Source organism: Cetorhinus maximus, chromosome 2 (genome assembly GCF_964194155.1).
Source record: "Cetorhinus maximus chromosome 2, sCetMax3.hap1.1, whole genome shotgun sequence".
Taxonomy (NCBI): domain Eukaryota; kingdom Metazoa; phylum Chordata; class Chondrichthyes; order Lamniformes; family Cetorhinidae; genus Cetorhinus; species Cetorhinus maximus.
Genome location: NC_135880.1, coordinates 220,082,224 through 220,109,099, shown reverse-complemented (window position 1 = coordinate 220,109,099; position 26,876 = coordinate 220,082,224). Strand labels below are relative to the sequence as shown.

The window sequence follows — 26,876 nt, the reverse complement described above, 5'->3', positions numbered from 1 at the left end:
AGTTGGAGTTTAAAAATAGGGAAATCTCGTTACAACTGTGAGGCCGCACCTGGAGCATTGTGTACTGTTTTGGTCCCCGTATTTAAGAAAGGATGTACCGGCATTGGAGGCAGTTCAAAAGAGATTCACTAGCCTGATTCCTGGGATGAAGGGGTTGACTTATCAAGAACAGCTAAAGAGGTTAGGCCTTTATTCATTCGAGCTTAGAAGAATGAGGGGTGATCTTATTGAAACGTACAAAATTCTGAGGGGGCTTGACAGGGTAGTTGTTGAGAATATGTTTCCACTAGTGGGAGAATCTCAAACTACAGGACATAGTTACAGAATAAGAGGACACTCATTTAAAACTGAGATGCGACGGAATTTCTTCTCTCAGAGGGTAGTGAATGTCTGGAATTCTCTACCTCAGAGAGTTGTGGAGGCCAGATCACTGGAAGTATTTAAAGAGGAGTTAGGTAGGTTTTTGAAATATCAGGGAGTTGAGGGCTATGAGGAGCTGGCACGAAGGAGAAGTGAAGACCTGGGGCAGATCAGCCATGATCTTATTGAATGGTGGGACAGGCTTGAGGGGCTGAATGGCCTATTCCTGCTCCTATATCTTATGTTCTTATGTTCTCATTGCCTGGTACTTGAATGGCACGAATGTTACTTGCCACTTGTCAGCCCAAGCCTGGATATTGTCCAGGTCTTGCTGCATTTCGACATGGACATTGGTAGATTCTGTTTTTTGTGTCCTAGCCAGTTGGGCTTTCTGGTGAAAAGAACTTAATAAGATAGTCACAGGAGAGCACTCGCTCTCAACCTTTCAATTCTTATGATTCGTTTTTGCTTTCCTCTCCTTTCTCTCTTATTCTCTCCCTCTCCCTTTTACTCCCTCCCCTTCAGTCTATTGGCTGTAATGATTCCATGGAGAATCTGTTTGACCATCTTCACGCCATTTCTAGTGGGTTTGTCCAGGCGTGCAACCAATGTAGGGACAAGATTATTGGCCTTTTTTTTTGCATATGTTGTCTCCTTCTCATTCCTAAACCCCAGACTTCAAACCTGACATGGCACCTGATTCATAATATGGCATGCCCTGACAACATATATAGCAGCTCTAATTGTTAAAATAACTCCCCAGTTACACAGGGCAAAGGACGGTTGTTGTGAATTGAAGTGTTAGGCATGTTTTGTAGGGCATACATTTCCTTGCTTGGAACCGGGGAACAATTATCACAACAGAGTAGAGGAACTAGAGTCCTCTTTGAAAGAGGTGGTGCAGGCTCAATTGGAAGAATGGCTTCCTCTTTTGTACCATTCTATCATTCTAAAATTAGGGATCACCCTTATAGGACAGAGATGAGGAGATTTTTTTTCTCTCAGAGGGTTGTGCGACTTTGGAACTCTCTGCCTCAGAAGGCGGTGGAAGTGGGGTTATTGAATATTTTTAAGGCAGAGGTAGATAGATTAGGCAAGGAACCAAGACTACTGGGGGTAGATGGGAATGTGGAAGTCGAAACACAAATAGATCAGCCATGATCTTATTAAATGGCGGAGCAGGATCGAGGGGCCGAGTGGCCTATTTCTGCTCCTATTTTGTACGTTCGTAAGTTTACTTTGCATCTGACTTTTTTTATTCTTTAATAGGATGTGAGCAAGTCCATGAGGCCAAGCCAGCAATTTGTTGCCCTTACAAAATTGACCTTGAGAAAGAGGGATTGAGAAATGGCAGGTGCCTGAGAAGGAAAGATTTTCCATTCTCCACTGTGAGGGTCCCTCACCTTGATAAGTGAAATTTGGAAAAAAAAAACTAGGAAGATACTTTGCTAGACCACAACCTTGGTTCAGAGGGTAGCACTCCTGCATCTTGAGCCAGAAGGATGTGGGTTCAAGACCCACTCCAGAGAGTTTAGCACATGATCTAGGTTGGCACTTAATGCAATTCTGTGAAAATGCTGCACTGTTAGAGGTGTTGTCTATCAGATGAGACGTTCAAACAAAGCCTCAGCTGGAGGTAAAATAGCCTATAGCACTATTCAAAGACTGGGAGGGAAGTTCTCCTTGTGTCATATCCAACCTTTATCTCTCAACCAACTCATAAAATTACATGACCTGGTCATTTATTTAATTACTGTTTGTGGAAACTTTGTGCATATTGGCTGTTGACATTCCTACATTATAACATTGACTACACTTCAAACATGCTTCAGTGGCCGTAAAAAAACATCGGGATGTCGTGAAAGGACCTATATGAATGCAAGTTCTTTCTCTCATCAGGTTTCAAATGGAGCCTGTATCCAAGGGGACCCATGAGTGATTTCCAGAAAATTGGCAAACTCATTGTATTTCTGTCTGTCTGTCTGGCCCTGACCTGTCAGTCCTGCAAGTCTGTATTCTATGTGTTTATGATTTTTTTCACTTTCTAACCTTATTTCTGCTTTTTGATATTGAGTGAGACTATAAATGAAAGAGAGGGAAGGAACACGAGAAGCATGCTGATAAAAGCAAAATACTGCAGATGCTGGACATCTGAAACAAAAACAGAAAATGCCGGAAAAGCTCAGCAGGTCTGGCAGCATCTGTGGAGAGAGAAACAGAGTTAATGTTTCGAGTCCATATGACCCTTGTGCTACTTCTCTTTAGCTCTGAAGAAGGGTCATACAGACTCGAAACATTAACTCTGTTTCTCTCTCCGCAGATGCTGCTGGACCTGCTGAGCTTTTCCGGCAATTTCTGTTTTTGTTACAAGGAGCATGTTATTCCCCCCAGTAACCTGGTCAAGAGTGGTATTGGCAGACCCACCTATTTGTGGGTAAACTGAAAGACCACCTGAGAGAGACGTGTCTAGATAACACTCAACCCTAAACATTTTGGAAAGACTGTCTATTCTAATCCAATCAAATCCAATTTGATAAACCCCCTCTCTCTTTGTTGACTACATTAACTGAACAGTAGAAACTTTTCTCCCTCATGCAGTTTAATTCCGCCTATAAATGGAAGCCCTTGGAAATAGACTTCAGAAAATCTTTACTGAGCAATCATCTCCCCATACGATGCTGAGCTTCTGTAAATTTACACTGTAAGGAGGTTATGGAAATGAGGAATATTTAAATTTAGTCAGCAGATTTCTCTAGCATAAAAAGCCCTAAGAGCTAGTCAGGAAGGTTCTCAATCTTGGAGCTATGGTGGGAATTGAAATCTCAAAAGTTATTAGCAGTCCCTCAGATCTTTAATACTGATTTGTATTTGAAAAGGAATGGAGAAGATAGCAGCGGTGCCCTTGGGATGGAAGCAGCAAAACCAATGACTTCACAGAGAAGAACTAGCTGTGCTAGGAAAGGTTAGCTGGAATCATTGAAGAACAAAAGAACATTGGCCTGCAGAAGGGTTGGAGTAGGCAATGCTAGTTATGGCTCTGTGCTGCTTCACGTGGTGACATACACTACGAGAGCATAAACTGAGGAACATTATGGGATGGACTTTCACCTGTGTCACCCACACAATGACCTGGTGGCTTGAAGCTCCTGTCTGTTGTAGAACCGGCATGATTTTACCTCCGTGATTTCGGTGGACTGCATCAGGCAATCACCTGGTTGACGAAGGTGAAAATTCCTCCCACCGTTACTCAGCCTTCCTAACCAAAATTTGGCTTGGATGTTTAATCAGAGAAAAAGATTGTAAAAGGCTTGCATGTAGAACATGCTATCATGCTATCAACAATTTTAGATCATGAACTCTCTCCTCCATCCCCACCCCCTTTCCGATTTTCCCCCTGCTTTTTGTTTTTTTTCCAATAATTTATATAGATTTTTCTTTTCACACCCACTTCCATTATTTTTAAGTGTATTTCCATCCATTGTTTTATCTCTACCTTTTAGCCTATTTCGATCCCTTCCCCTCATCCCACCCCTACTAGGGCTATCTGTACCTTGCTTGTCCTGCTTTCTACCCTTAATTAGCACATTCCTTTAGATAATATCACCACCTTCAACACCTCTTTGTCCTTTTGTCTGTGACATCTTTTGGTTATCTCCACCTATCACTGGCCCTCTATCCAGCTCTACTCCACCATCCCCCAACCAGTTTATATTTCACCTCTCTTCTATTTTTACTTAGTTCTGTTGAAGGGTCATTCGGACTCGAAACGTTAATTGTACTCCTATCCGCAGATGCTGCCAGACCTGCTGAGTTTTTCCTGGTATTTCTTTTTTTGTTTTGGATTTCCAGCATCCGCAGTTTTTTGTTTTTATCTTAATGCTATCATGCATGTCCTGCAACATGCTTCCAGTAATGTTTCTGTGCCACACTTGCAACATTGACATGTTTATAAGTTTATCCAAACTCTTTGTGTGTGATACACCAGTTGATTCTTTGGGATTCTCTCTTGGTTTTAGTTTCTCAGAATTGAAGAAGGTTAGCAAAACCTAGAGAAATCTGTAAGTTGTTTAATATGCTGCTTTATTCTAAGTCACTTGAAATGTATAGGGCCCAATCTTAATAAAACATGAAAAAATGTATATTTAAGAGTAGCATTAAATTTACCCATAAAATTTGTGCTGGATTGGGTTTATTAATATTTTCCTTCAAAGGTATGGCCCTCAGGCGAGTGTTTGAATAGCAGGTACATGGTAAACTTCATCAGTTTGTGGCCCTGCACTGTTTGGATTACTGGACACGCAGTGTACAGTACATATGTGTCTTCGGTTAGCATGTTTTTTTTAATGGGATTTGGACGTCTCTGGTAAGGCCAGCATTTGTTGGGATATGAAGGCTCAAAGTCTCTTTTCCATCACTCACCCTCCATCTGAATGTTATCAGCCACACTTCCTCCTTTACACTAACTCATACAAGCCTCATCATCACTCTCAGCACCTAGCCATACCTCTAGTAAACCAGATCCTCAACACGCCCACTTTCCCCAGTCCTCCCAGACCCTTGGATCCCCCACCACAATAGTCTAAACCCAAATAGCAGGCCTCTCCTCTCAATAGTACCAGAGCTTACCATCAGTCCTCCCAGAATGCGGGGCCCACTCTTGCCCAACTGATGATATGGGTAAAGTTCCATGCAGTCAGGAATTGCATGGCTTTTTTTTCCCCAGGAGGACAGAGGAGTTTGCATCTGTACCAAATGTGACATTTTCTGTTATGCCGTCCGTGTTCCATCAACAGGAATGAAAGAAATGATTAGCTGATGTGTGTTTAGTTGTGGGGGGGAAGGAAGATTGATCAGAAAAACAAGTAGGACACGTTGCCTTTCTTCAAATAATAGCGGGACAGCTCTGGGATTGTGGTGGGGTCTCATTAACATCAGCACAACTTCAGAACACCGAAATGGATTGTGGTATGGAAGATGGGGTTTGACATCTTTTATATTTAGTAATACAAATTCCTGTTGGCAAGATGCCACAGAAATACTCCAATTTACAAATTGTCATCCAATTTGAAAATAATTATCCTGATCCTCTCCCTTCCCCAGGATGAGGCCTGGAATGCGAAAAGCACAGATATCAAAAAAGGATCAATTTAAATTCAGTTTAGGATATTTTACATTTTTCTAAGCGAAGATAAAAAAAAAATAATGTAAGTGTTTCTGTTTGCTGTGAGCATTTAAGTGAGTGAGGCTGATTGATCTGAGCAAATGTCCTTTTGGACACACAAACCTAACAGTTTGGTAACGTTTCAGATACAAGATTCATTGATGGGGAAGCAGATTAGAAATAAAGGACTCAGCATTGCCCTGACAGCTCATTCCTCTTTAATTTCCCACTGGTTCCCATAAAGAGAGCCTTTATTAATAATGCATCTCAATGTCCATGCGTTTTTATGTCTATTGTATATCTATATATCCCTATATGTGTATATACATGTGAATACATATTTATATATGCATAATACATAGAATTTACAGCACAGAAACAGGCCATTCAGCTCAACTTGTCTATCTTGGTATTTATGCTTTACAAGCTTCTTTCCACACTTTCTCATGGGTTAGAAGTTCCTGTGCAATTCTGTATTAGTTCACCTCTTCATTATGCATATGTAAGCCTTGTCAGTGAGTGTTTGAAGACTATGTAAAATGAAGGACGTCAGAATAGATCCCAGCTCTCTCCATAGCTAGCACCAGCAGTTGCACAGTTTACAACTGGGTTCGCTGAATACTGACCAAGAGCAGGACAGCTGGTTGTTACCCCCAGGCCACATGCACCTAGTTCTCATGATATTGATCCAATGGACCAAGTAGAAAGTGTTCGTTAAGCCAGAGTTGTTTCTTAGTAAACATGTTAAAAACACGTTCAGAATGATGACAAATATAATGTTCATAAAGAGTAATGCTGTAGTCATCCTTCCCTCAGCTCCCCCATTATTTTATTACCTATTTGCAAAGATACCAAACACGATAGATAGGAAATGACTGAGTGGTCCACCCAGTCAGTCCCTTATAATTGTGATCTTTTATGTATCAGATGTTGTGTTCTCACAGGTTAAACAGTTGAGCTTTTCCATTCAGGTCACAGCCACAGATTTTATTAAAAAAATCAAAGCTCAGTTGAGATAATCTCTCTCATCTGCATGGTAAAATGAAGATAACAGGGATAAATGGAATACATGTTTCATATGTCAGGTGCACAGTTGATCTATAACCTTCATATTTAATTATTAAACATGAAAAGTTATTTTACGTGAAAAATATTGGCTCGCATTAACCTCTAACCAAGGCCATTAAACAGCTTGGAATACATTGCTCCAGAGTTGGCAGCAGAGGTAATTATACATGTCTATATTTGGGAATTACTTATTTACTCCTTTTATTTGATGTCCTGACTACCTCCTTTTAAAGCATTGTACCCTTGTGCTCCTATTTTGAAATTTTCTTATACTATGTGCCATTCCCAGGTGAGAGGTAAATGGGGTTGTATTCCGTGGACTCCTCCAGTGAAGTTGCCACCAGAAGGAGCACAAGGGTTACCCACAATGAGATGTTCAGCGATTTCTCTGCCCACCTTCTTTGCTGTGGGGGGCTACGTGGCCTCTGCTTAACACCTTCCCTGTCAACCAAGATCAGTCATTTAACAGTTCCATGTAAATCCCAGGACTGCTTTCTCTTCCTCCTCTGCAGTCTCTGTTTGCACATTTGAGAACTTTGAGTCATCCAGAGAGCATTTTTTTTGTTGGTCAAAACCAGAGATTAAGTTTGTGACATAGATCCTAATTCACCACCCACTTCTGGGAATAGCACAGAAATGGGGATCAATTTTTAAAAATTCTATCATGGGATGTGCGCATCACTGCCCATCCCTAATTGCCTTTGAGAAGGTGGTGGTGAGCTGCCTTCTTGAACCGCTGCAGCCCCAGTGGTGTAGGTACACCCACAGTGCTCTTAGGAAGGGAGTTCCAGGATTTTGATCCCATGACAATGAAGGAACCACAATATAGTTCTAAGTCAGGATGGTTTTTGGCTTGGAGGAGTATTTGCGGGTGGTGTTCCCAATTGTCTGCTGTCCTTGTCCTTCTAGGTGATAGAGGTCGCAGGTTTGGAAGGTGCTGTCGAAGGAGCCTTGCTGAGTTGCTGCAGTGCATCTTGTATATAGTACACACTGCTGCCACTGTGCGTCAGTGTTAGAGGGAGTGAATATTTAATTTGGTGGATGGGGTGCTGATCAAGTAGGCTGCTTTGTCCTGGATGGTGTCGAGCTTCTTGATTGTTGTTGGAGCCGCACTCATTGCGGCCAGTGTTTTCTGTTTTTGTATTGGATTTTCCTAGTATTTGTGACTCAGTTTTTTAGAAGCTAACAGACTTGTTAACTGAGCAATCGGGGTACTTTCTATAAAATTCTTTTTTAACATGACAGCTAAATCTATTCACTATTGGTGTCATTGAAAAGAGTCTGCCCAATATACAGCCTTGTTATATAGTGGTATATTTGCCATTTGCAATCATTGGGGTTGGTAGCATAACGGCCAGGATTTTACAGCCTCTCCAGCCCGCCGGGATATTACGGTCCTGCCGAAGTGAATGGTGACTGGAATGGCTCACCGCAACCGCTGGGGTGGGTGGGGAGGCGGAGCCATAAAATCCTAGCCAATGGTAATGTTATCGGATGGTAATCCAGAAGCCTGGGCTAATACTCTGAAGACGCGAGTTCAAATCGCACACAGCAGCTGGGGGAGTTTAAATTCAATTAATAAAGCCGCAGTAAAATGCCAGTCTCATTAATAATGATCATGAAACTACTGGGTTATTGTAAAAACCCATCTGGTTCACTGGGGGAAGAGGGTGCGCCATCCTTACCTGGCCCGGCCAACACCTGACTCTGGATCCAAAGTAATGTGGTTAACTTTTAACAGCCCTCTGAAATAGCGTAGCAAGCCACACAGCTGTACCAAACAGCTACAGAAAGCATAACTACACCACACGGACTGCTGTAGTTCAAGAAGGTAGCTCATCGCCACTTTCTCAAGGGCAGTTAGAGATGGGCAATAAATGTTGGCCTTGCCAGTATTGCTCACATCCCAAGGATGAATTTGAAAAAAAAACATGCGGGCCAGTGACACCTGACAACATTACTGCTTTTAATGATCTTTTCCACTCGCTATTGGTGTATGATATGGTGGCACTGAAAGCATCCCTGTAGATTGAATTTGTGAGGAACACCATTCATTTGCACCTGGAAATGAAATGGCAAATTTTCAGGAAGAAGTCATTAGTGCTCAAGGAAACTGCCTCCATGAGGAAGTGCCTCGGTATTCTTTAATTGCTTTAACTACTAAATGTTTCCCCTGGGTGTCTTCCTATAGGGACTGGGGACTTAATAGTCACTGGGGAGCAAAACTGCTCTTGTTATATTCTTCATTATGTACTCGTCATTTGAGAAATGCAATTGTATGCATTAAGAAACCTAAGTGGAGATACAGGCTGCACAGGTTGTAGCAATGGTTGGCTGGAAGAAAGTTGAGGTTTTATATGGCTGTAGTTTGTAGGAGGAAGAGAGAACAAAAGGATAAGAAGTTTAAGTGTTTTGAGGCACGGGAAAGATTGACTTAGAGCAGGAGACCAGCTTTTTGGATGTCACTTGACTATACATCTGGCGGCAAAATGTTGCCTGAATTTTCACCAGAGGAAATCAATCCCACAGGCAGTGGGTCCAGGGGAAATTGTATTGAATTGCAAGAGACTAGATGCACTACAGCAGAAAATCAGGGGAAGAAATTATTGGAGACGGGGGTGATGGATGCCCATAAAATAGATTTGGGTAAAGAAAGCTTGTAGGCCCAATTGACCTCGTCCTCCCAACATATTAATCTTACTACCTTCTCATCTGACCACTTCTAAATGAGTCCTGGTGTCAACTCTTGGTCCCTGATGACCTGTTTTCAGATAATGATTGACTTCTTCCTGAGACCTGTCTAATCTTCACCTTTTACAATGGATTCTGAATCTTTGCTCACTTGTTCTGCCACCATAGCAGATCTGAAAGTTCTGTTTCAGGTTTCTCTGTGTAAGCAAGGACCTCCATAAAATCCCCTGGGAGACATCTCTTTTTGAGGCTGTATCTAATGAAGTGCAGAGTTTGGCAGTAAGTTATTTTGGGTTTCCCTTTATTTAATGCCAAACATGAATTTACAGTGCTAGATGTAAGGACATTTTTAAGTCATTGATGCAATGGAGTATTCTGTTCACCAATCCATAAAATTGCCTTTTGAAAGGTATTTTGCCAGTTGACAAAGCATCTTCAACTAGTGCCTTATAGATCACAGGTACCTATTAACAGATGCTGGAACTTCTATTTTAACCTATTAAAGGGACTAATATCTGTTGAGAAATGTTATACAATATGATGCCTTAAATTGCATCTTTTAGGCATTTGGACATGAAATCAACACAAAGGAAATAAAGCACTGATGCCTTAGGGAGATACAAATATCTTTGAAACTCCTTAATAGTGTTAGAGACGTCGAAATGCTATTCATTAATTCTGTTTCTCATTTTCTATGACTAATAGGCTCCTCAGCTTCCAGCAAGTACAACTCAAGGCTGTGAATAAGATCATTAGATACCTTTTTAATCTTGTAGTAGTTGCAGAACATTTACCTTGGTGATTTCAAGGTGACATTTATTTTGTGCCAATATGACTTTTCTTTCTTTGTACCTATTTTCCATCCTTTCATCACAGAGGAGGTAAAGAAAGACATGGATTTGCATTCTTATCACGTCTCTCAAACGTCTCAATGTTCTGCATACAGCACATTACTTTGAACTACCATGACTGTTCTGCGGACACATGCTTAAAATAATATAATACATTTTAATTTTGTTATTCTGCTCACTATTTCTTCAGTGTCTCACCTATATTACATGTTGTTCACAAACTCAGCGGGCAGGCACCCTGGCTGTTCATAGGGTGTGCAATGTATGAGATGGGCGTGAATTCCTTTTTTAGGAATGGAAATTCATCTTTCCCCCTTTCTTCTCTTGAGGCACTTGAAATGTTGATACACCACATGGTTGTTACTCCGTGATACAGTGTGCCAGTGGGCTATTCCATTGACCATCTCTTTCAGTATATGTGAACAGCCTTGGCGCACAATGCTGTGATCAAGTATGTGCTGATTTTTTTTTTGACAAGACTATTGTGCGCTTTGACCCTCTTCACATTTCTGCTCACTGGATCTTCCTGCAGACCGACCGACTGAAGAACGCCTGGCTGGCTCATTGTGTAAGTGCACTGTATGATAGGGCACTGAGCCACACTTTCCTGTGGTCTATCAACCTGCTGTGTACCCCAGCGATGAGAGACAAGTGCAGGTAATAGGTATAAAATTAATTAAATCAGAGGCAGATCTGTACTACAGGCCAGGTTGTGCAAACGTTAGGGAAAAATGCAAACTGAATTTTTAATAGGGTTAAAATAACATTTTGTGAAAGGCATGTTGCAGTTGGAAACTTTCTCAAAGAGGCATCTTATATGTAATATATCTCCTCCCTACTTCAGGAGCCAGAAAGATAACTACACACTGAGTGAACGGAGCTTTGAATGTTCTGATTGTACTTGGCTTGAGTTTGGGATGAGTCTCTTTGTTCTTGTGCACATAGATGCTGTCGTTGAAGATAAAAGAGCCTTCTTATTTTCCCTGAGTTTTTAAAGCTTCTGCTAATGAGAGGTGGGTTGTCTGACAGTGAGCATAGTTTTCTAGTGGAAAGTGTGGAATTTACTGTGCCATTTTGATGGATCAATGTACAATGAAGATATTTTTTATTTATTAACAGGATGTGGGCTTCACTGGCAATGTGAACATAGCCTAATTACCCTTTAGAAAGGTGAACCACCTATTTGAATACAACCGAATGGTTTACTTGGCCAAGAGGGCAGTTAAGAGTCAACCACATTGCTGTGGGTCTGGTTAATTCTAGGCGAGACAGAGTAAGGATGGCAGATTTCCATCCCTTAAGGACATCAGTGAAGCAGATGAGATTTTATGACAATCTGGTGATTTACTTTCACCATTACAAATACTGTAATTTTACCCCTGATTTATTTAAGCCATTGAATTTAAATGCCCCAGCTGCCATAGCAGATTTGGAACTTGTATCTCTAAATCATTAGAATCACAAAATCACAGTGCAGAAGAGGCCCTTCGGCCCATCGAGTCTGCACCGACACGTGAGAAACACCTGACCTACCTACCTACCTAATCCCATTTACCAGCACTTGGCCCATAGCCTTGAATGTTATGACATGCCAAGTGCTCATCCAGGTACTTTTTAAAGGATGTGAGGCAACCTGCCTCCACCACCCTCCCAGGCAGTGCATTCCAGACCGTCACCACCCTCTGGGTAAAAAAGTTTTTCCTCACATCCCCCCTAAACCTCCTGCCCCTCACCTTGAACTTATGTCCCCTCGTGACTGACCCTTCAACTAAGGGGAACAGCTGCTCCCTATCCACCCTGTCCATGCCCCTCATAATCTTGTACATCTCGATCAGGTCGCCCCCTCAGTCTTCTCTGCTCCAGCGGAAACAACCCAAGTCTTTCCAACCTCTCTTCATAACTTAAATGTTTCATCCCAGGCAACATCCTGGTGAATCTCCTCTGCACCCCCTCCAGTGCAATCACATCCTTCCTATGATGTGGCGATCAGAACTGCACACAGTACTCCAGCTGTGGCCTCACCAAGGTTCTATACAACTCCAACATGACCTCCCTACTTTTGTAATCTATGCCTCGATTGATAAAGGCAAGTATCCCATATGCCTTTTTCACCACCCCACTAACATGCCCCTCCGCCTTCAGAGATCTATGGACACACACGCCAAGTGCTCATCCAGGTACTTTTTAAAGGATGTGAGGCAACCTGCTTTGTTCCTCAGAACTTCCTAGTGCCATGCCGTTCATTGAATACTTCCTTGTCAAATTACTCCTTCCAAAGTGTATCACCTCACACTTTTCAGGGTTAAATTCCATCTGCCACTTATCTGCCCATTTGATCATCCCGTCTATATCTTCCTGTAGCCCAAGACACTCAACCACTCAACCTCACTGTTAACCACCTGGCCAATCTTTGTGTCATCCACAAACTTACTAATCCTATCCCCCACATAGTCATCTATGTCGTATATATAAATGACAAATAATAGGGAACCCAGCACAGATCCCTGTGGTACACCACTGGACACTGGCTTCCAATCACTAAAGCATCCTTCTGTCATCACCCTCTGTCTCCTACAACTAAGCCAATTTTGAATCCACCTTATCAAATTACCCTGTATCCCATGTGCCTTTGCCTTCTTTATAAGTCTCCCATGTGGGACCTTGTCAAAGGCTTTGCTGAAATCCATATAAACTACATCAACTGCACTGCCCTCGTCTACACACCTGGTCACCTCCTCAAAAAATTCAATCAGATTTGTTTGGCATGACCTCCCTCTGACTATCCCTGATCAAACCTTGCCTCTCAAAGTGGAGCTAGATACTCTCCTTCAGAAATTTCTCCAAGAGTTTCCCTACAACTGACGTAAGACTCACTGTCCTGTAGTTCCCTGGCTTACCTCTACAACCCTTCTTAAATAGCGGAACCACATTAGCTGTTCTCCAGTCCTCTGGCACCTTCCCCGTGGCCAGAGAGGAATTAAAAATTTGGGTCAGAGCCCCTGCGTTCTCCTCCCTTGCCTCCCTCAGCAGCCTGGGACACAAATCATCCGGACCTGGAGATTTGTCCACTTTTAAGCCTGCCAACACCTCCAATACCTTGTCACTCCCTATATCAATTTGCTTAAGAACCTCTCAGTCTCTCTCCCTGAGTTCGATACCTTCATCCTCATTCTCTTGGGTGAAGATGGACGTGAAGTATTCATTCAACACTCTAGCGATGTCCTCTGGCTCCACCCATAGATTGCCCCCTTGGTCCCTAATGGGCCCTACTCGTTCCCTGCTTATCCTCTTCCCATTGATATACTTATGGAATATCTTGGGATTTTCCCTACTTTTACCAGCCAGAGCTTTCTCATATCCCCTCTTTGCTCTCCTAATTGCTTTCTTAAGCTCCACCTTGCACTTTCTGTACCCAACTAATGCCTCTGCTGATTTGATCCCCTTGAACTTGCTAAAAGCCTCTCTTTTCCTTCTCATCGTAACCTGAATATCTCTGGTCATCCATGGTTCTCTGGGCTTGTTACTCCTTCCTATCACCCTAGAGGGAACATGTTGTGCCTGTACCCTCCCCATTTCCTTTTTGAACGCCCCCCACTGATCCTCTGTAGATTTCCCCACAAGTAACTCTTCCCAGTCTACCTTGGCCAGATCCTGCCTTATTTTACTAAAATCCACTCTCCCCCAGTCCAAAACATTTTTTTGCAACTTGTTGATTTTGTCCATAACAAACTTAAACTGTACCATGTTGTGGTCACTATTGCTAAAATGCTCCCCCACCACCACCTCAGCCACCTGTCCGGCTTCATTCCCCAGAATTAGGTCCAGCAATGCACCGTCCCTTGTTGGACCCTCTACATATTGACCTAAAAAGTTCTCCCGTACACATTTCAAGAAATCCACTCCATCCAAGCCCTTAACACTATGTCTATCCCAATTAAACCTAATATAAGTACCCTGTTGTTATTGTTTTTACACACCTCCACAAATTGTGCACATATTTGCTCCTCAATTTCCCACTGACTATCTGGGGGTCTATAATAAATACCTAATAATGTGGTTGCCCCTTTTTTATTCCTAAGCTCTACCCACAAAGCTTCATTCGATGCCCCCTCCAAGATATTATCTCTCCTTACTGCAGTAACTGACTCCTTAACTAATAATGCAATGCCTCCTCCTCTTTTACCCCCTCCCCTGAAGATTCTATATCCCGGAATGTTGAGCTGCCAATCCTGTCCTTCCCTCAACCACATCTCAGTGATGGCTAATATATCACAATTCCACATGTCAATCCTCACCCTTAACTCATCTGTTTTAGGCCAAACATATGAGAGGGAAAGGATCTACTGATAGGGTTGGGTGGAGAAGGATGGGCAGAGAAGGATGGATGCATTCACATGGAGCAAAAACATCATCATGGTCCAGTCACGCCAAACACCTGATTACTGTGTATAGAAAGATTGCAACACTTGAAAATGGGGGCCCTGGTCCAATTCTCCCTCACTCTCTAACCTGACTTCACCTCAAGACAGCATTTGGATTTGACTCTGTATGTCCAATGCCACAGGAGTTTGGCTTAGCATATTTTAATATTTGTTTTATATGGCAAAATGTTAGTGAGAAAATTACAACAGCTTCTGCACCAGAACCAGTAATGGTACGTTGTTCCCTGAAGTCACCAGCATCATAGAATAAGTGAATTGGAAGATTGTTTATGACATGAGTGTGTAATAACTTCACAGATGATATAGTTGAATACAATTCTGTCACAAGAAAATTATGTAAAGACTAGAACACAATTGTTGACCACTTCACAGATTCTCAGATCTAGACTCTACAAAACTGCAAATGTGTCCTGATCACAGGCCTGGTGGCACCTGAGCTGAACTTGAAAAGCTGACTCTGCCTCCCACAAAACCTACAAGAAAAACCTTTAGCAGAGCAACCCTGAGAGTTTAGTCAGGTAAAAGACACCCCATGCATTAGGCTTTGAGTATATTATTCCCTTATTATCTTTAATTATAGTTTAGCTGAACTGGGATAAATGCACTTAGGAAGGTATGCTCAGAAACTCTTTAAGCTGCAGACAATAATACCCAAGCCTTTGTAACGGTGCCAAGTTAATCATTTGTTTACTAACTCAGCATAGACAAAACTAGCAGAAAACACTCAACCAGGACCTACATTTTATACATAATTGATTACATTTTTAAAAGCTCCACTGTTTCTGTATGGAATCTGGCAACTAAATAAGTTATACAGCATTGAAGCAGACCAATAAAAGCAAAAAACTGCAGATGCTGGAAATCCAAAACAAAAACAAAAATACCTGGAAAAACTCAGCAGGTCTGGCAGCATCTGTGGATAGGAGCACAGTTAACGTTTCGAGTCCGAATGACCCTTCAACAAGGGTCATTCGGACTCAAAACGTTAACTGTGCTCCTATCCATTGAAACAAACCACTTGGCCAAACAGTCTCTGCTGGCATTTATACTCCACTCGAGCCTCCTTCATCTTTTCTCATTTAAATCTATCATTGTAACCCTCTATTCCCTTCTCCCACAGATGCTTACCTAGCTTCTCCTCAAATGCACCTACACTATTCGCTTCAGCTACTCCCTGTGTAGTGAGTTCCAAATTCTCACCACTCTTTGGGTTGAGAAGGTTCTTCTGAACTCCCTGCCGGATTTCCTGGTGACTATCTTATGTTGGTGGCCTCTGGATATGCGCTTCCCCACAAGGGGAAACATTGTCTCTGTGTCCACTCTTATCAAAACCTTTCATAATTTTAAATATGTCGAGTAAGTCACCCCTCAGCCTTCTTTCTTCAGGAGAAGAGACCCAGCCTGTCAATCCTTTCCTGAGATGTAAACCCGCACGTTTCTGGAATCATCCTTGTAAATCTTCCCCACACCTCTCCAGTGCCTCTATGTCATTGTTATAATATGACAACAAGAACTGCACACAGTGATAAGTGTGGTTTAACCAAACTTTGCTACAGGTTTAGCATAACTTGCCTACTTTTCAAGTGTGTCCCTCCAGAAATAAAACCTAGTGCTTGGTTTGCTTTTTTTTATGGGCTTGTTGACCCGTGCACAACCTATAGTAATTTTTTAAAAATTCATTTACGGGATGTGGGCATCACTGGCTAGGCCAGCATTTATTGTCCATCCCTAATTGCCCTTGAGATTGATGTATTTGTACTCCGAGATCCCTTTGTTCCTCTACCACACCTGGACTTGCACCATCCAAGTAACCTCCCTATCTTCCTACCAAAATGTACTACCTCACACTTATCTGTGTTGTACTTCACTTGGTAATTATTTACCCATTTTGCAAATTTATTAATATCCTTGTGTAATTTGTCGCGGTCTTCCTCAGTATTTACTTACCCTCCACCAACTCCCCACTGCTGTCCCATTCGGTGTTGTGCTCCAATTTAGAAATTGTGTTTTTTTGATTCCAAGGTCTAAATCATTCAGGTCAATTGTGAACAGTGGAGTGTCTGTTTTAAATCCTCAGTTCAATAAATGTAGGAAATTAAACAATCCAAATCAAGAAGTCATGTAATAGGGGGTGAATGGGAAGTGGAGATCATCTCTTAGTGATTATATACAATAGGAATTAATAGAAAGTAATTTTTAAAGAATGATTTGTATTGATATAGCTGTGGACTATACCTTTGACAATGCCCCACAGCATTTCACACAAGTTGCTTTAAATGACTGCTGTTAATTAGAAAGATAAGCAAGACATTTTTGTGCGCAGCAAGGTCTTTAAGCTAAATGCCCAGTCTGCTTTTGAGAGAAAAATGTTGCCTGGGACATTTAGAAAACTTCCTGTTCTTCTTTAAATGGCGTGGAGGGATCTTAAGACACTGACCTAAACACGTAGAGTTGGGGATTTGGTTTAGTGCTGATCTAGAGGTTACACTTCCCATCAGTAGAGCACTTTTCCAGTACAATACTGCAACATTGGCTCAACTTGGTTCTGGAGAGAGACCTGAGCCCACGACTCCAAGGGGAAAATGTTACTAGATAAACCAAACTGGTTTTGCTCTTTAGAGTTGTGTGCTGGGACTGGGATCAAAACTACAATTGGATGACAGATCAGTTATCCTGGAGATGATTGCACATTCTTGTCATTATATCTGTTAAGATGAGAATGCCCATTACCATGTGAGGTGACATCACTTATCCACAGAGGGTCATTCAGCTAATACTAGATTCACATCTGCAAAATACTCTGCAGTATTCATTCTGCCATGCCCTCTCCACTCTGTTTTAAAGGATACCAGGGTTCAGGACTGTGAAAACCAAGGAAATACCGAAATATTTTTTTCTGGTAGCACTCGTACCATACAGAAAAGCACTGGTTGACTTCTATGTCCTACATAGACAAAGGGGCTAGGCCATTTTGGAATTAGTTAGGAGACATGAATCATAATAATATGGCTACTGCATCCACCCAAAAATATCCAAAATCTAAACAGATATTCCATTTACCAACTTGATCCCAAGTTATGTACTAACTATGGGGAAATATTTAAACTTCAGGTGTGTAATAAGCATACCCTGTTTACCTTTTATAGCACCTTTCACATAGGAGTATAAGCATGTCATTCAGTCCTTTGTGCCTGTTCCACCATTCATTGATATCATGGGTGATCTTGTGATGACAACCTCAGGACTTCTCAAAGTATTTTACAGCCAATGATATAGTCTTAAAGTGTAGTCACTGTTCATAATGCAGAAAACGCGGCAGCCAATTTGTGCACAGCAAGCTCCCACATACAACAGTTAAGTAAATGACCGTGTGAGAGTGCTACCACTGAGTTGAGGCTGACACCATTTATCCCCTTATTTGTTTCTTTTATGGAAAAAGCATATTTTCACAGTACATTGAAGTGGAGGACAATGCATCTTCATTTATCCATCCCAATTTCACCTTTTTCTCTCTTGTCCCACAGCGTGGAGTGATGGCCGAAAAGCCGGCTGATCCTGGTTGTGTGTCAATCGCTTTAGAAGATGCTGTGTGCAATGGAGGGTCCCAGGATGCACTTCTCCTCACCACACACCTCAAGAAGGTGGAAAACCATATCACAGAGGCACAGAGATTCTCCCACCTGCCCAAACGCCCAGCAGTGGACATAGAGTTCAATGACCTCTCCTATTCTGTAAGCGAGGGATCTTGCTGGAAAAAAAGAGGTAGGGGAAGATTTATTTTGCTTTTTCGTTCCTTTGTAACAAGCTTGCCTTTTACTCCAGAGTTCATGGAACAGGAGTAGGCCATTCAGTCCCTTAAGCCTATTCCACTATTCAATTAGACCTGTATCTTAACTCTATTTACTTGCTTTGGTTATGGATCCCTTAATATTTTTGCCTGAAAAATACCTTTGAATCTCAGGACAACAGAAGTAGTGTGTAGTGAGATAGTTGATGCATTGGTTTTAACTTTCTAAATCTCCATAGATTCGGGGAAGGTCCCATTAGTTTGGAACATAGCGAATGTAACTCCATTATTCAAAAAGAGAGGGAGACAGAAAGCAGGAAACTACAGGCCAGTTAGCTTAACATCTGTTGTAGGGAAAATGTTAGAAGCTGCTATTAAAGAAGTTATAGCAGGGCACTTGGATAAGCTGAAGGTCATCAGGCAAAGTTAATGTGGTTTTGTGAAAGAGAAATCATGTTTAACCAACTTATTGGAGTTCTTTGAGGAAGTAGCATCTGCTGTGGATAAAGGGGAACTGGTGGATGTACTGTACTTAGATTTCCAGAAGGCATTTGATGAAGGTTATTGGAGAAAATAAAAGCACATGGTATAGGGGATAACTTATTGGCATGGATAACAGGAAGATTGGCTGGCTAACAGGAAGTAGAGAGTAGGCATAAATTAGTCTTTTTCAGGTTGGCAAGATGTAATGAGTGTTGTGCCGCAGGGATCAGTGCTGGGATCTCAACTGTTTACAATTTATATAGATGACTTGGATGAAGGGATGGATGGGATGGTTGCCAAATTTGCTGATGACACAAAGAAAGGTAGGAAAGTAAGTTGTGAAGAAGACATAAGGAGGCTACAAATAGATAGAGGTTCTGATGAAGAGTCATACGGACTGAAACGTTAACTGTGTTCCTCTCCGCAGATGCTGTCAGACCTGCTGAGTTTTTCCAGCTATTTTTGATTTTGTTACAAATAGATATAGGTAGGTTAAGTGAGTGGGCAAAGATCTGGCAAATGGAGTATAATTTGGGAAAATGTAAAATTATCCATTTTGGCAGGAAGAGTAAAAGTGAAGTATATTATCAAAACGGTTAGAGATTGTAGAGCTCTGAGGTGCAGAGGGATCTGGGTGTCCTAGTGCATGGATCACAAAAGGCTAGTATGCAAGTACAGCAAGTAATTAGTAAAGTGAATATAATGTTATCATTTATTGCGAGGAGAATTGAATACAAAAGTAGGGAGGTTATGCTTCAGTTGTACAGGACACTAGTGAGACCACATTTGTAATACTCTGTACAGTATTGGTCACCTTATTTAAGGAAGGATGTAAATGCGTTGGAAGCAGTTCAGAGAACATTTACCAGACTAATACCTGGAATGGGTGGGTTGTCTTATAAGGAAAGGTTGGACAGGCTAGGCTTGTATCCACAGGTTTAGAAGAGTAAGAGGTGACTTGATTGAAACATATAAGATCCTGAGAGGTCTTGTCAGGGTGAATGTGGAGAGGATGATACCTCTTGTGGAAGAATCTAGAACCAGGGTCACTGTTTAAAAATAAGGGGTCGCCCATTTAAAACAGAGATGAGGCGAAATTCTTTGACTTAGCGGGTCGTGAGTCTTTGGAACTCGTCCTGAAAAGGTGGTGGAAGCAGAGTCTTTGAATATTTTTAAGCAGAGGTGGATAGATTCTTGGTAAGCAAGGGGGTTATAGGTCATCAGCGGTAGATGGGATGCAGATTAATCAGCCATGATCTTATTAAATGGTGGAGCAGGCTCAAGGGGCCGAATGGCCTACTCCTGCTCCTGGTTTGTACGTAAAGTTTCAAAACTAACATCAACAGCTTATTGGAGGAGAGGGTTTTACATTCCCTTTATGTGAAGGAGTGCTTCCTGACATTACCTGAGAATGAACCAGTTCTAATGAGTAGGTAAGTCTGTAACTAGATTCAATTAAGATCATCAAAAGGGGAAAAAAAATGCTATGCTGCTTAACACATAATCCAACATAATCCATTGTTTAATCCAAGGTCGATAACGAATTGCTTTTTAGTGCAGAATGTCTTGAGACTGATACTCAGAAGGAGAAGATCCTGTCTGGTTGACTTCCTTATCCTTTTTTGAAGAAGTGATAAGTCCAATGGGCTATAGGAAGTGTTACACGCAAGGCTATTATTGTAAACTCAAGCATTGGAGACTTAGGGTAAATTGAAATAAATTGAATAAGAATCGTCACAAAGGTAGAAAACAACAAGTACCTATGAAAGGAATAATGCTGGAATCTGAGGGGTGGGCGGGAGGGGGAGGAATGAGTGGGATCTATACAGGTCAATAGGGGAACCGCTGTTGTCTCCGATTTACATAAATGATCTGGATTCGAAAATCTTGATCAAATTCGCAACTGACATCAAACTAGGAAGGACAAAGGACTCGGACCAAGCTCGAAATACAGGATGAGTTGGATAAAATGTAGTGGGCAGATGCAATTTAGTGCAGACAAATGTAAAATACTGAATGAAGGGTTGAACATCAATCAACATTGACTCCATGAATGATGCTGATGAACCATAGCTGACGTGGCTATGCCTCAAGATGAAGCCAAGAGAAAGCCTAGGAATCTTAGTGACTGTTCACTGGGTTCCATTTAATAGGCAATTGAACTTCATGGAAACAACAGCAACATTTATTTATAATGGAAAAGCAGAATAATACGGATGCTAAAAATCTGAAATGAAAACACAAAATGCTAGAAAAACATAGCAGGTTAGGCAGTATCTGTGTAGAGAGAGAAACAGAGTTAATGGCCGGAATCTTCTGTTCTGGTCTAAGTTCAGTGGTGGGCGTGCAAGTGGGAGTGATTTCCGCTGGGGCGGTGGGGGGTAGCAGGACAGCTGATCACATGCAATCTTGCGCTGTGCAGCTCATTAAGTATGCATCCACGAGGAACTCGCCGATTCTCGCGACATTGGCAGGCAGGAAATCGCTGTCCCCGCCGTTAATTCATGGGGTGGGAGGTCCAGTTGCCATATTTAAGGGGCACCCGGACAGCCTGCATTATCCCTTCCGCCATTGCCCGGCCCCTGCTCCACCCTTCCCCACTAACCCTTCCTTCCGTGGTCATCCTCTGCGCATGACCAAGTACCCGGTCTCAAGCAATAGCTGGCATCTACAGACCAGGTCCCCAAAGAGAACAATGCCATGGCAACTCACCTTTGATCATGGAGGAAGCCTGCCTGGCCGGGTTCACGCCACTTATGTGCAGTCGTAAAAGTGAATGTTCCGATTTCTCGCTGGCGGGAGGCTTAATTTGGGGGGGGCGTAACTTGGCGAGCCAGACTTCTGATGAGCATGCATTTCATCCTAACGCCTGTAAAAGGCCCCCCCCCCCCACCCACCAAACATTGTCCGTTGGGCAGCTCGCCTGAGAAGTCCCGAGAACAGAGTTGCTAAAGTTCATCCCACTGTCGGGAAACTGATTTTTGGCCTCGCGCCAGATTAAGTTCCCGCACCTGCCAGGTTTTCCACTGCCGGCGGGACCGGAATATTCCGCCCAATGTTTCGGGTCTGTGACTTTGCATCAGAACTGGGAAAAGCTAAGAGACGTAATGGGTGTTGAGCAAGGGGTGAGTGGGACAAGGACAAAAGGAAGGTCTGTGGTAGGGTGAAAGGCAGGAGAGATTGAAAGACAGAGGCCGGAATTTTCCGGCTGGCGCGCGGGTGGCGGAGCCCGCACGCCAGCGCTTAAAATGTCGCGCGAGCGTGCCGACGTCAGCGCGCAGCATCGCGATATTTCAGTCAGCAGGCGCGCTCAGCGGCGGGGCGTTTGCCCGCCATTAATTAAAGGCCTCGTTAAGGCCCTTAACTTGCCAATTGTCCTGGATTTTGAGGGGCTCGTGCGAACTTCGGGTCGGAGCACGGGCCCAACGGACAAGCGGGTAGGAGATTTTTTTAAGAAAACTCATGCAATGTCAGGATATGTGGACTCAGAGGGGTTGTTCATGTTTTACATGAAGTTATAATTGATGAAAGTGTTTAAAAGTTGCCTGTGTGACTGTTAGCAGTTCTCATCGATTTCCAAGAGCTTCTTGTGCACTTTGAAACCAGTCTGCAGACAATAATCTTTCTCGGGCCTGCAGCTTTCCGGAAGCCTCCATTTAGCCTGGGGGTATGGGTTCTGACATCTCCACTGGAGGCAGCTCCCCTGAGGAGGAAGGGAGGGATAGAATAAGGAGGAGGCCAGGAGTGGACAATCAGCCTCCAGGGGAGCCACCTTTGGGAGGCCAGGCGCAGGCACAAGGGGCGCAGGGCCAAGAGGTTGTCCAAGGTGGAAGGGGCCACAGAAGATGTCACTATCCTGCTGCCAGGGTTTACAGGCGGCGAAGCAGCTACCTCAATATGACTGAAGCGCAGTGCCGAAGGAGGTTCCGACTCTCAAGGGGGATTTATTGGGGCTGATCGCTCATGTACTCTGCATGCGCATGCCGCACCCCAACCACAGTGGCCCATCTGAGGCCTCCAGCGGCTCCTGTCCACACTACTGGTGATCAGACCCCAGAAGATAGTACGGCTGCTCCCAACCCCCTCCCCCAATGGCCGCCTTGGACACATTCGGCGTCCATCACTTTGATTAGCACACAGGTCTTAGCGCCCATGGTAAGGAGGCGCAGCTAGGTGCGGCGCCGAGGCCAGCAGATACCACTTGGCCAAAACACCTTGAGGCACCCCTTGCACCATCTCATCACCATCAATATGACATGTGTTGGAGTTCTGAGTATGTGTCTAGCTGCCTCCCCTGCTGGTTGCCCCCAGACTACTCAAATGCCACAAACACCAACATATGCTGCGGGAAGAACCCATCTTCTCCTCAACTACTAAGGCTGATGCAAGCATGGTCAGTACCCTTTTGCCCACCCAGCGTGCGCCAGATGCCCTATGCAGTAACAACAGCAAGACATGGTGGGGGGCTGGGTCAAAGGCTAAGGCTGCCTCCTGGGTCAAATGGCAAAGACAGACATGGTGCTCACCCGTCCAGAGCGCAGCAAATCATTGAATCTTCTCCTGCATGGGCGCTGACAGCGTCACCAACCTCCTCCCACGCCTGGCTGGTAACATGGGGGGCCCTCCTCCTCCCATCCTCCGGATACAGAAGGTGCTGATGGATGCCCACCTCTTGCAGGAGGACAGCAAGGCATGCATCTGAAAATCGGGGGGGCACAGTGGCCCCCCGCTGGCCTCTCCTGCAGCCTGCTCCCCTCCTCCTGCTCATGCTGCTGTCCACTTGGACCTCCCTCCCTCTCTCCATGAGTGGCCATAGTGCACTGCCTCAAGCAGGCTGCCTGGCCACTCTTTATACAGGCTGCTGGTTCCCCATTGGAACCGGCAGTCTGAGGCCGCCCGCCCCTGCGACTATTTTCCTGTTCCCCACGGGAGTCGCTTACCCGCTGGGTGGGCCTTAATTGGCCCGCCCGCAGAGAATGGCGGCGCGGCCTGTTTCTCCAGCGGCAAACGGCCGCCCGCTCGCCGCCAAGACAAACGGAAAGTTCTGCCCAGAGAAGTTAGTCTTCCAGGGCCAAAGGGAATGGAGATGGGGCAAAAAAAGAAACAAAAGGTGTGCCTAGAGCAGCATGTTGCAGTCTGAAAGCAAAAATAAGAGAAAAACCGAAAGAAGCAAAGAAAAGGAAACAAAATGGGGATAAGAGATTATGATCTGAAATTGTTAAGCTCAATGTTGAGTCCAGAAGGCTGTCAAGTGCCTAATTGAAAGATGAGGTGCTGTTCCTGAAGTTTAGATTGAGCTTCACTGGAACAGTGCAGCAGACCAAGGACAGAGAGGTCAGCGTGAGAGCAAGGTGGAGAATTAAACTGACAAGCCACCGACAACACGTGGTCCTGCTTGCGGACTGAATGGAGGTGATCCACGAAATGGTCATCCAATCTGAGGAAGAAGATTGAAGCCAGTGAAGGTTAAGCTCGGGCCCTATGTCAGGAAATTCTTCTGTAAACTAAACATAACCAACAGATGAAATGGATGTCTAGGAAGAGCGTTGGAGGTGAAAACCCAGGAAATCTTTTAAGAAGAATAGAATGTTGCAATTCAGAGATTTTAGGATCTTTCTATGGGTGAACTAAGATGGGCCGGATAAAATTCCGTAACTATTTTGTGATCTTGTACTGATTTCCTAATGTGCAACCTCTGCTTTGCACGAGAGCTGCTTTTGCTTATATTGCGGTTCACAGTGGACTAACGTTATTGATTTCTTGTCTGTGCTGTCTTCTGTTTCTTTGTGGTTTGACTCGCCTTGTAATGGCGAAAGTCAGTAACAGGAATCAAAAAATGTGTATTCAGCCATTTCGCTAACACGGAGAGACTGAGATCTTCCAGTAGTGAGGTTTTTATGTGCAGAATATCAGCCCCCTCTGTCAACATTCAGCCTTCACAAAGGAGGAGACCTTTCCGAGCTCTAGTCCAGTGGCATTGTCCGATGAAGATTGTCTCTTCCTACAGAGTATAGAAGTTGAGAAAATTCTTGCTGCTCTTAAAATATGAAAATGGGTGCCTGCTGATTAGAAAACACAAGTATAAAGAGGCCTATTCTGGTTTAGTGTGTATATTCTCACTCCCAAGATCCTTGGGGATTAGTCAGTGAAACCACTATTGGAATGAACCGTTGGCTGAGAGCAATTGCCGGGCTTCATTGTCTTTGTTACACTCCCTCTTAGCTAAGTGAAGGGGCAGGCAACCAAACTCAGCAATTTCATGCCGTTGTGATTTGTAATTTGAACCTGTTTTGTTTGTGCACAAGCAGCACAACTTCATATTGATGGTCTTTGCGTTGTTGTTGAACAGGGCTGAAAACTCAGGTGTTTTCAAAGGGTAATGTCTCATGGCTCACCTTTGATCCTCAACCATTATTTTTTTTACTAAGGCAGACTGAAATAATTGATAATTGGATGAGAGAGCTCATGGGTAATTATGTCAAGACCTACCAGCCCTGCTTCTGACGGAAGGGGTTAAATAGGTATTTATTTAAAGCTTTCCACACAACACCACTGCCTGAAGGGGATGTGCCTTCATGGAAAATCTGCTTCAAAGCATATTTTTGTTTAGAAATGATTGGTAAGAGTGTGCTGATGTATGATGGTTGAAAGCCCTCCTACCATGGGTGGAGCGGAGGGTGAGGAAGGTTGCGCAGGAGGTTGGAATTGTAAGAGCAATGACTGACTGCATGCTGGAAGGTAAGGCTGAAGAAGATTGCGCTTTGGGGTGGTTTAAGGCCCCAGAGAAACTTGCAGACAAGGGCAGGAATTAATGATTGGGCATCGATCCAATTGAATAAACCCATTGAAGTACTCCCCAATATGGAACAAGCTGTTATTGCGTGACACCCCTCATCAAGAATGGGAAAAGCTTCACATCATCAGACCCACTGACGTTGCTGCAGACCAGTGACTGGAATCAGTGACTGACCTTGCTATCTAGTAGTTCCACAGCCTGCATTTTGGGCCCTGTTGGACTATTATCTTGGATTACTGATGAAAGGATGGGCAGGAAAAGACTAGCTGATCCATCAGGCCTGTCCCAAAACAACCTTAAGAACGTAAAAAAAGGAATAAGACCAAGAATAGGCCATTCAACCCTTTTTAAGTAGATTCTGCCATTCAGTAAGATCATGGCTGATCTACCTCAGCATCTAAGCATTATGACTCTTCGTAGCCCCTTCCACTTGTAGTTAAGTAACCTTCTGGGAGATGGATTCTTGAGTGATACTCCAAGGTACTAATCAAGTTTTGTTGATAGATTATGCAATCCAGATCATCAGAGTGAGACCTTACCACTCGGGTAGTGAGTCTCAATTAACTGAGACTGGGCACTTTTATTTCAAACTGTGCTGGTCCTGGGGGCATGTAGTTCCCTGCGAAGTTCTGTGTTGAGCCTTCTATAGAGTTGGCTGCTGCCAAAGGAAAGAATAAGGAGCTCACATAAACTCATGCTCCTTTCAGCTCATGGCTTATACTCGCAGTTCTGTGACTAACCTCCTTCTACAAAAGGCCTGCAACCCAACACTAGTAAGCCTGTTGTGACTTTTACATTTTAGGATGGGTTTTAATGGAGACACAAAAAGTGTTTGGCAAACCTTTGTTTTTCTTTTGAACATAGCAGAGCTACCCGTAGAGCGGGTACAGGTAAGACTTATGAGGATGTTGCCAGGAATGGGTCATTTTAGCTGTGATGGAGTTATTTCCTTTGGAACACAGGAGGCTGAAGGAAGATTTAATTGAGGTAGATAAAATTATGAGAGGTCTAGCTACAGGGGATAGGGATGAAAACAGAATTACCTGGAAAAACTCAGCAGGTCTGGCAGCATCGGCGGAGAAGAAAAGAGTTGACGTTTCGAGTCCTCATGACCCTTCAACAGAACTGAGTAATAACTGAGTAATATTACTCAGTTCTGTTGAAGGGTCATGAGGACTCGAAACGTCAACTCTTTTCTTCTCCGCCGATGCTGCCAGACCTGCTGAGTTTTTCCAGG

General features: G+C 43.4%; 1 protein-coding gene across 2 annotated transcripts in view; it reads left to right on the top strand.

Moving 5' to 3' along the window:
* abcg4a (ATP-binding cassette, sub-family G (WHITE), member 4a) overlaps window positions 1–26,876 on the top strand; it is a 146,470-nt gene that overhangs the window by 17,078 nt on the left and 102,516 nt on the right. For both annotated transcript variants that reach the window (XM_078532965.1, XM_078532958.1), the window contains one exon: window positions 18,098–18,335. In XM_078532965.1, the coding sequence (XP_078389091.1) occupies window positions 18,098–18,335 (238 nt within the window). The remainder of the gene's footprint in view (window positions 1–18,097; window positions 18,336–26,876) is intronic.